Below are 10,891 nucleotides of genomic sequence, written 5' to 3' on the forward strand. Positions count from 1 at the left end.
CAGAAGAAAAAAAGCACATAAGAGAGTGTCTGGACATCTCCAAGTAAATGATTCTGACAGACATGGAGAAGCAGAGCAGAGCCTCCTGGGAGTGGCGGAGTCGTAGTCCCTTAAGTCTTGGGACTCTTAAACCTTAAACAGGAGACCAATCATTTGACAACAATATTCAAATTCCTGAAGAGCAAGCAAATTTCAGTACAAGCTCAGTAAAAAAAAATTTTCTATTCTCTTAAATTTTGAATATTCAGGGAAAAAAATACAAAAAATGTAATTGAAATAAAGAGGGTTTTTAAAAAACTGACAAAGTGGGTCTCCCAGTTACTGAGTGCTTTACCTGAACAGACAAGCAAAACCACAGATAAGTGTGTGATTCTTTTGGTCATTAAAATTAGTTCCAATTAATAAGTAACACTTTTATAACACAGTAGTTTGCAAATCTCTTATCTCCAGCCTGAACTCTGGATCTCAGCTTTCAGCATGATCTCTTTCCCCCCTTTGATGTCTCATGGACATCTCAGCCTTTCAAGAACTAAGACCGGCATCTCTGCCATTCCCGTCACGGCCACACACCCCCACACACAGCCCGCTCCTCCTCCTGTGTTCTCCCAGCTGTGCACCCTGCCGTTCAGGTCAGAGACCTGGGCGTCACTCCCGATTCCCTCTTCACTGACCTGACCCTTCACATTCGGTCAAGCACCAATCTACTCACCTACTGCCACCGCCCTAGCTCAGGCTACCACCCGTATGTTTAGTAGGTAAGAGTCTGGGCTTTGGCTTCAGGCTGACTTGCTATACCACGTATTAATAGGGTGGACTTGTGAAGCCATTCATCACCAGAATCCTTACATCTCCTGACCTAGAAAATGAAGAAAATAGTAACAACACTCACCTCACAGAGTTGTGAGTGAATTTAAATGAAATGATTACAGGTAAAAGCCTCTGAAACTGCGCCTGGAACTTAAGAAGCAGTCAATAAATCTCAACTGTCACAATCCTCCTCCTTTTGGGTGTCCCAGCACAATTCCTCCGGGTTAGATGCCCTTTCTGGCCCAGCACCTCTATACTCTTTGGTAACTGTTTTGTCTCCCAACCCAGCTGTAAGCTCCCTAATGGCAAGGACTGAGTCTTTTTCCCATTTATGATATGGACGAATGATTAATAAAACAATGATAATAAGTGATTATACATGAAGAGTAAGTATGTAATAATAAATGACTACACACGATTACTAACATATACTATTATACACTGAATGTGGTCTTTATTTAGAGATCATAAGTGAGAAAAAGACAGATTTAAGTCAACAAGGAATTAATAACGAAATTAGTTGCCATATTTTGATGTGTAACGTAACAAATTTTATTTTTAAGTTAACTCTCAAGTTTTATCCTAGAAAGTAACATACATAGGCAATTCTTAATCTTAAAAAGATTCACTTTTGCTACTCAGCAGTTTATTTTCCAAGGTTTTGCAAGACAAAGATACTTGTTCCTCAAAACAAAGAACCACCCAACTGTTCTAGAACTGTGACTCAAGTCTTTTCAGAGGAAGCACTTGAAAAAAACATCTCTACGCGCCTGCGCTGACATCTAAGACTGACCATTTATGAGAAAGAAAAGAGCCATGCCTCAGAATACTGAACCCACTCATTCACAAGTAGGAAGAGGAGACTCAAACGTTTCCCTTTGGGACTGCATTTTTTTTAAGTTAAATAAGCAGTGATGTGGTACCTTTCTACTGGTTCTACTAGTTACAGGAAAATCACCCTCTTTCTTAGGCTATGAAAACAAACTGTCTTAGTTTTTTGAGGTGAAGAGAAGAGAAAAACAATTGTGATTTCATTTCAAAAATTTAAAAGGGGGTGTTCTGACTCAAATCTCTCAACCTCCTGAGAGAAGTTCAAGACGAGGGCAGCGGGCTCCTACTCTGTTCCCCTCCAGCCGAGTGGGCAGGAGCATACCTGGGCTCCATAGACGCGCTGCATCGCCTGGAGCAGCTGGTTGGTGTAATCTGTGAGAGTGCCGGCATCTTCCTCAAACACACTCAGCAAAGAGCGAGTCTGGAAGAAAAGAGGACAATGTTATTTCTAAGTGGGAAAGTTACACAGAAGTAAAACAAATACACAGACACACACAGAAATGGGGAGGGAAGATGCCTGTTCTCTGGCTTTCTTTTTTTATTCCTAATACTGATACAAGTCGATTCCTGGAGCTTTAATTTAGAATTCCTTTTCTAATCCTTTAGACTACAGTGCAAGGGCAAACTGAATACAGTTCGAGTATTGGGAACAGAGAAGGAAAGCCAGTTTCTAAAGGGTTAAGACTCAAGGGCTATTATCTGTCTTGACTTTAGCCTCTACCTAAGCACCAGTCAAGTTCACCCAATAAAGCAGTGTTAGAAAGGGCGGCCTCTCCCTTCAAGCCTGTAAACTGAGTTCACCGCCAGTCCTGTCTGTGTGCCTGGGGCGCGGTCACCCGGCACCACATCATCACAGCAGTTAACCACCTGTCTGGTTTTCTGCAACCCTGAGTGTCTTGCGGGAGTGTGTCATTGCTTCCGCTTAAGACACTACAGTCAATCTCCATGTCTTTCATCACATTCTAGACAACCAAGTTTTTAAACTCATGGCCAGGAAACTTCGTGTACGGTGGGCATGCCAGCAGAAGTTCTGGGCACAAAACTCAAACAAAAACTTAGGAACGCTAGCTCCATTCCTTTGGGAAGACTACTCAGTGTTTCAAGAACAGCTGACCAATGTCTTAGATGAAAGGTATTTCCTATCATTTTCATGCAGAGTGCCTGATCTGCTGAGCACTAAGAAAATATTTATATATTGGAAGATGTCTAAAGAAGTATCACGGCATTACATAAGAGACCATGTCTGTTCAAGGGGCTACTGTTAATGTGTCCAGCACAATGGGAAACATTAGTGACAATGGGATCTCTATTTCAGAGAACAACCCAAGAGGCACAGAACAGAGAGAAACTATACAGAAATGTCTTTAATAAGGTGATACCCGGGCAGCTTACAAAGAACAATCCATTAAGGTGCACAGCTTCCCTGCAAATGAATTTCAATTCCTTCTTTCTTTTTCTAACTTATCTCAGGCAAGAGAACAATAACTGACCCAAAAGCATCCCCCAGTAAACTAGAAGAGAAATCCAGGCGTTTGAATCATCCGACCTTTGATTTTGTTGACAAACTCTGGGGCACTTCACAGCAGTACATATTATCCTGGTTTTGCCGGAGGTCTTTATGGCTAAAAATACCTTCTCTGAAACCAGTGAACTCTCTTCAGTACCAATTCCTATCAACAGAAGGATCCGAACAAATCAAACAAAAACCATGGCTGTGACCCACCGGATCTCTTAATCCATCACTGGGTGTCAATGAGTAGGTGAAAAGCACTGGCTTACAATTCTTCATTACATCTCTTTCAAATATACTATTTGAAGAAAAGAAGATTGCTAAAAGATGTTTTTAGAACCTACAGTGACTAGTCTATTACTCTGGAGTCATTCATTCATGTATATACTTATGCCTTCATCCAATATTGGATGAAACACTGTGATGGGAATTGAGATTCAGTGGTGATCAGAACCAACTCTGTTCTCCAGAAGCTTATAGTCTATTGGGGCCTCTCAAAGGCTCTGTGATCCCCTTGGGACCATGTCAGTCCTGGGTCCTAATTCAGGCCCTAACACTAATCTGCAGGTAGCCCTACAAGTAAAGAAAGCACTTAAGGTGCCTACCAGCGTCTAATACATAGTGGTATCGGAGGATAGTGATCATGAAGAAGAAAATGAATGTCGGCTGCTTATTACACATTGGCTTCACATGTATGATTTCATTTCAACACTATGGCAACAACATCATCTACACAGTTAACTACTGATATAAACATCAGCTAATAGGAGAGAACCATTCCGTATTCATGGTGTCAATGATGAAGGAGTCCTTCAATGTTTATGATGATTCGGGTTCCCTTCTTTGCTGTAACAGTATGTCTAAGAGAATGAAAAATAGTGATACAACCAGACTGAGGCTATTTAATTTTTTAAAACACTACTGACATCTATTTAGTTGACTTCTACTTACTGTTTTTAAAACTCTTAGGAACAAAACAGAATGGAAAACGAGCTGTAGGATGAAATGAGAGGGCTTGTATAAATACCCTCCACAAAGAGAGCAGAAAGAAAACTAAAAACTACCATTTACTCTGTACGTCCTAAGTGTCAGACACTGTGTCGAGCACTAAACACTACTTCATCTAATCCTTCCACCAACTTTACTAGATACCACAGTTAAACTAACTCCATTTTACAGATGACAAAACTGAGGCTCATCAAGGTTAAGAAACCTCCCCAAACTGGGAAGCAGCAGGGCTGCAATGTAAACCCAGGTCTGGCTGGCACCAATGGCCAACCTTTTTTCCACCATAGGAGTCTGCATCCATCACCCAGCAAAGATGGGTCTCATCAGTGGGCATGCTCCTTGGCCCACAGCCCACCATCCCGTCTGGAGACAGGATGCAGCTGTCTGGAGCTGGCTTCTCTTCGGCCATCCTACTATCATGCTCTCACCTGTGATAACAGCCAAAACTACATCACAAATCTTTTTTTCTTTATATCCTGAACATGTTTACCATGATACTCATTAAAACTAACAAAAACGCTCCAATCTTCCCTTTCTAACTGAACGAGGCCATGATCATCCTTGAAAAAAAAATACCCAGCTATCTCAGACACTGTTTTAACATCCACATCTATCAGCTCTATATCTGTTTAAACTTATACATGGAACAACAGGAATGTTCTGAGATATGAAGAAGGAACAGGACCAGTCAAAGGTACACTAGTTGCTGGAAAGTTCTACCAGAAAATCCAGAGGACACTGTTGCATATAATTATAAGGACAATAACAGCAATCCTTTATGGAGTTACTGTAATATGCAAGCATGAAGATACTGATACTTTACATATGTTACTTATTCTCCGTAAGAATTAAGCAAGTATTTTATTCTGATTTCACACATGCTGAAACACAAGCTCAGAGAGGTTGAGTCACCTGCTGGATCAAGATTTAAATTCCATCCTTTCTCTACTAGTCTGTACTCTCAAGAGTATGCCTGGATAGAAGAACAAAACCAAACACCTTAGCCTTAGCTCCACACTACCCTCTATCTCAGAATAAAGAAACCAAGCACCATCTAATAAAATAGTCCTAAACATTTTTCATGCCTAAAAACAGCATCTAATTATATAATGGCACATTTTAATAGCTGTGATTATAAAATATACACACACATATGTGTATGTATACACACATATGTGTATATTTTATATATATTTAAAATGTTTCAATATTTATCACATATACTATATACAAGTATAAATATTACATATATATGTTTAAGGTAAAAACAAAACTCTTATTCCCATATTATGGGAGAGGGAGAGAAATGTCTTGGTAGCACCAAGTCTACTGAAATAAAAATGTATTATAAACAAAGAGTACAGCAGGACAAAAGTCTTCCACAATGAAGACAAAACCACTAGGTAATGTTCTGATGCATCTTGCCTGAGTTAAGAAAGGCCTGGTTTCCCAGCTGGACCTCTCACTGTGTGATCTCAGAACTCAATCTTTAAATTGTCTGTGCTTCAGTTGTGCCAACTGCAAAGGAAACAAACATCATAACAAAACAGCAAGCAACCGCGCTTCCCTTTATCTCAAAAGCACACCACGTACAGGCAAAAGACCAGCCCCTGGAGAGGGGCAAGCTGCAGCAGCTCACGGTTGCATCTGTGTTCCTATCACAGTGGTGCTCACTCAGTGCTGCAACTGCTGCGTCCTTATCTGTCTCCCAGAACAGACTGTGAGCCAGCAGAGGGCAGGCACTCTCGTCTTATTTGTCACTACATTCCAGCATTTACCGGCACTCAGCCAGGAGCAGGGGGCTTCCCAGGTGGCTCTAGTGGTAAAGAACCCGCCTGCCGATGCAGGAGACAAAGGAGACGCAAGTTCAATCCCTGCGTCAGGAAGAACCCCTGCAGAATGTAATGGCAACCCACTCCAGTATTCTTGCCCGGAGAATTCCATGGACAGAGGAGCCTGGCGGGCTACAGTCCATAGGGTTGCAAAGAGTCAGACACGACTGAAGTGATTTAGCACAGCCAGGATCAGAGGCTCCCAAACAGCAACAGAGACAAGTATCTTAATCCCTAAAATATTCTGTCTCTCATATAGCAGAGATCAAATTGTGAACATCCGTTGGATCACTGAGAAAGCAAGAGAGTTCCAGAAAAACATCTACTTCTGCTTTATTGAATAGGCCAAAGCCTTTGACTGTGTGGATCACAACAAACCGTGGAAAACTCTTGAAGAGATGGGAATACCAGACCACCTTACCTGCCTCCTGAGAAATCTGTATGCAGGTCAAGAAGCAACAGTTACAACTGGACATGGAACAACAGACTGGTTCCAAATCGGGAAAGGAGGACGTCAAGGCTGTATATTTGTCACCCAGCTTATTTAACTTATATGCAAAGTACACCAATCAAAATGTTGGACTGGATGAAGCACAAGTTGGAATCAAGATTGCCAAGAGAAATATCAATAAACTCAGATATGCAGATGACACCAACCTTATAGCAGAAAGCAAAGAACTAAAGAGCCTCTTGATGAAAGTGAAAGAGGAGAGTGAAAAAGTTGGCTTCAAACTCAACATTCAGAAAATGAAGATCATGGTATCTGGTCCTATCACTTCATGGCAAATAGACGGGGAAACAATGGAAACAGAGAGATACTTTATTTTTTTGGGCTCCAAAACCATTGCAGATGGTGACTGCAGCCGTAAAAATAAGACACTTACTCCTTGGAAGGAAAGTTACGACCAACCTAGACAGCATATTGAAAAGCAGAGACATTACTTTGCCGACAAAGGTCCATCTAGTCAAAGCTATGGTTTTTCCGGTAGTCATGTACGGATGTGAGGGCTGGACTTTAAAGAAAGCTGAGTGCCAAAGAATTGATGCTTTTGAACTGTGGTATTGGAGAAGACTCTTGAGAGTCCCTTGGACTGCAAGGAGATCCAACCAGTCCATCCTAAAGGAAATCAGTCCTGAATATTCACTGAAGGACTGATGCTGAAGCTTCAATACTTTGGCCACCTGATGGGAAGAACTGACTCCTTAGAAAAGACCCTGATGCTGGGAAAGATTGAAGGCAGGAGGAGAACAGAATGACAGAGGATGAGATGGTTGGATGGCATCACTGACTCGACGGACATGAGTTTGAATAAACTCTGGGAGTTGGTGATGGACAGGGAAGCCTGGCATGCTGCAGTCCAAGGGGTCGCAAAGAGTTGGGCACGACTGAGCGACTGAACTGAACCAGAAATAATACATGTACACCCATCAACTAGTCCTATAATACGTTGTGCAGCACTGTGAACTATAAAGAAAAAAGGATGTGAATAGATGTATCTAAGGTCAGTGAACTGTTATTCAGCTCCTCTTGGGTCACTGAGTTTAAACATAAAAGCTTCTGTGTTCATTAATGAATCCTGTGCAACCAGGTTACTAGAGTAACCCTCATAAATACTCCATTTAAAACAAGAGGAAACAAACAATAGACGGTTTCTTAAGAACACTTCCTTTTAGTGAAATATTCTAAGTCACCAATAACAGAAAAGCCAGGTGCTAGGTAGCTGGGCCAACTTGAACAACACAGGCAGACTGCCTGGGTTCCAATCCCAGCTCTTCCAGTCTATAATGTATAATCTTGGGGGCAAATTATTTAACTTCTCTGCTCCTTGGTAATTTTAATAGAGGACCTACTTCAAAGATTGTTGAATTAGATGAGTTAATATACGTAAAGTATTGAGAAGAGTGCCTGGCACATAAAATGCATGTATGATACAGGTGTTTGCTATGGTTTTTATTCTTTATAGATAAAATGAAGGAGTTGGATTAGATTCCTTCCAATTATAAGTCTATGAATCTCTTGGGAGGAAAGCTGCATTAGGCACAGGCCCCACACAAGAACACTATGCTTTGATGTGTCCTAGAAGTTAGCTTCCTTTCAAACCTCACCAAGAACCCTTATAAGTAACACTCATGTCTCAAAAGCAATGACAAATTCATCACATAAAGAGGAACATTAAAGACGAAGGACAAGGCCTCCATACCTCTTCTTCCTCGCGCATGATAAAACTTTAAGCCCCTTAAAGATCATCTGCTTCTCATTCTGCAGATGAGAAAAACCAAGCCAGTCACACGCTTGGGCTCGTGCTGTCGCTCGGTCATGCCCAACTCTTTGCAACTCCATGGAGTGCAGCCCACTAGGCTCCTCTCTCCATCCATGGGATTTCCCAGCATGAATACTGGAGTGGGTTGCCATTTCCTCCTTCAGAGGATCTTCCTGATTCAGGGGTTGAACCGGGTCTCTTGTGTCTCCTGCATTGGCACGTGTGTTTTTATCACTGTGCCACCTGGGAAGCCCCAGTCACAGGACAGAAATGAGGAATTCACCCAAATCAAACGGTGAATTAATGTTAGAGCCACAATTAGGACCCAGGTGTCCCGACTTGCTTGCCAGTCCTCTTTAGCCTGCCTCACAGCTGAGTACATCCCGAAAACCACTCAGAACTAGTGCAAATTCATTGATGTGAAAGCCAAAAATTCTGAATGTTAACTCGTCGGTGAGGGCAACACTGAGATTCAGTTAGTGCAGCCTCTCTAACCTGGCTCGGCCATCACCATGCTCCATTAGGAAAGCAATGTATCTTTGCATCTCAGTTTCTCCAACTACAAAGCAAGGGGAAATCCTTGTTCAAAATGATAGAAATCCCACTTCATTATCTTCAGATCCCATACAATAGGTGTGAGGATGGACAAAATGACTTCTACCAAGGGCTTTTGTCCCATCAAAATGCCAGAAGTACAGAAACTTCAAAGCAGACTGAAAAAAGTCAATCAGACCAGAGGATGCCAATTAAAACACAAACAGACAAAAAAAATCACAGCTTCCTTACAATTTCTTGACTATGTAAGGAAGATCACAAAGAAATGGGCACAAGTTTCCAAGCAGAGTCCTTTGACTACTAAGTCTGAAGTGGAGAGATGTAGAGTGGGTAAGTTCATCAAAGGATCATCTCCAGGAGGCCCAATTCATTAAGAAGGAAATCGAAAGGAAGCAAAAAGGGAAGAGAAGTTGTGAGAGAAAAACAGTTTTACTCTTAAAATCTCATTCTCATTTTTCAAGAGTTGAGACAGTAGGGAATAAAGAGACCTACTTAAATAACCCAGGGATGCAGAGCCACTAGGGTAAAGAAGCAGCTGGGGAAACGTTAATGAAGGTGAACAAAGGTTCCCTGGGGAAAGGTGCACTGATTTAGGAACTAAAGTCATTCTGCACTCACTATATTTACACACCAGCTTTCTGCAGAGCTCAAAGGACTTGAATCTCATCTCGGGAGTGCTAATGAAGTTTCCCCGTGCGACAAATGAGAGAGGTATTGTATTGTTACAATTTCCTCTTCACAAATAGGAAAACAGGGCCAAGGGGAGGTCTGGCACCGCTGGGAAAGAGGTCGAGGCTCTCTGTCTCTCACTCTGGCCCTAAATCCACCAGGTCTCAGCATATCAGCAGCAGTAATAAGACTGCCTTCTTATTCTGTGTCAGACATTACTCGCTAACAACTTTACAGGCATTTCTTTAATTCTTACAACTCTAGGAGGCAGGTACAATCATTATCCCTATCTTACAGATGACGAAACTGAGGCAGAAAAAGATTATCTGCCCGGGGCACTCGGCTAGTAAGCGGTGAGCCCAGGTGTAGGCCAAGCAGCCCCGGTTTCAGCTGAGTTTGGAAAGGGGTCGGGACACAAAGACAGAGGGTTGCTTTCCCGGTGTCTCCAGCTCTGCCTGAGGGATGCCATGTCCCGGAGCATCCCGGGTTCAGGACGCTGGGCCGGGACCCGCCCCCTCCTTGCCCCCAAGGTGGCCCGGCGTACTCCCCGCCTCCACCCCGGGGCTGGAAGGGCCTCCTCGGCCTCAAGCCCTCGGGCGAGTGGGACCCGGGCGGCGGGAGGTACCTGGGGGCTGTCCTGCAACGCCTCCTCTAGCAAGAGCTTGTCCACGGCGGGCATGGTGCCGCGCGGAGAGCCGGGGGCCGGATGGAAGCACGGAGGGCGGATGGCGCGGCAGTCGAGGGTGCTCCAGGCTCAGGCGACGAGCGTATGCTCTGTGCCCTGGGTGGCCCCGCGCGCGCCCACGCCTGGCCAGTGGCCGTCGCCGTCCGCCCGCCGGCCCTCCTCTCAGCCCAGCCCTCAGCTGAGCAGGATCAACAGGAAGTGTGGCGAGCGGCCGACGCGGCCACCGGAAGTGTGGCGGCCCCGCTTCCGCCAGCGCCCTTCTCTCGCGGGAAACCGCATACCCCGCCGGGCCGCAGAGAGCCAGTAGAGTGTGAGGGTCGGTGGGAAGGGGCCGGTGCTTAAGCTCCTCAGTGCTTCTAAAGCCCAGGAGGGGGAACTCAAGAGCGGAAGCGAGTGAAAGTCGCTCAGTCGTGTCCGAGTCTTTGCGACCCCTTGGACTATTCAGTCCATGGAATTCTCCAGGCCAGAACACTGGAGTGGTAGCCTTTGCCTTCTCCAGGGGATCTTCCCAACCCAGGGATCAAACCCAGGTCTCTCGCGTTGCAGGCAGATTCTTTACCAGCTGAGCCACAAGAGCGGAAAGATAAGGTTTTATCTGCTTGTGGTACCCAGACTTTTTGAGTAAACGAGATTAAGAGTCGATAGGTTTTGAAAATCTGTGAAATGCTCTGTGACAATCTTAAGCTCCCCGCACCACTTTTTCTAGAAAAATCCCCGTGCCCTCGGGACAGCT

General features: G+C 44.0%; 1 protein-coding gene across 3 annotated transcripts in view; it reads right to left on the bottom strand.

The window, feature by feature from the left end:
• Positions 1-10,368, bottom strand: part of APPL2 (adaptor protein, phosphotyrosine interacting with PH domain and leucine zipper 2) — a 54,128-nt gene extending 43,760 nt beyond the window's left edge. For 2 of the 3 annotated variants that reach the window (XM_043440967.1, XM_043440966.1), the window contains exons 1-2: positions 10,099-10,368; positions 1,961-2,059 (exon numbers count right to left, since the gene is read on the bottom strand). In XM_043440967.1, the coding sequence (XP_043296902.1) occupies positions 1,961-2,059; positions 10,099-10,152 (153 nt within the window). In that variant the 5' untranslated portion in view covers positions 10,153-10,368. Of the gene's footprint in view, positions 1-709; positions 857-1,960; positions 2,060-10,098 lie in introns of those variants that run through there. The other variant, XM_043440968.1, reaches the window with a different exon arrangement.
• Positions 10,369-10,891: the final 523 nt, after the last annotated feature.

This window comes from Cervus canadensis, chromosome 21 (assembly GCF_019320065.1).
Source record: "Cervus canadensis isolate Bull #8, Minnesota chromosome 21, ASM1932006v1, whole genome shotgun sequence".
NCBI lineage: Eukaryota > Metazoa > Chordata > Mammalia > Artiodactyla > Cervidae > Cervus > Cervus canadensis.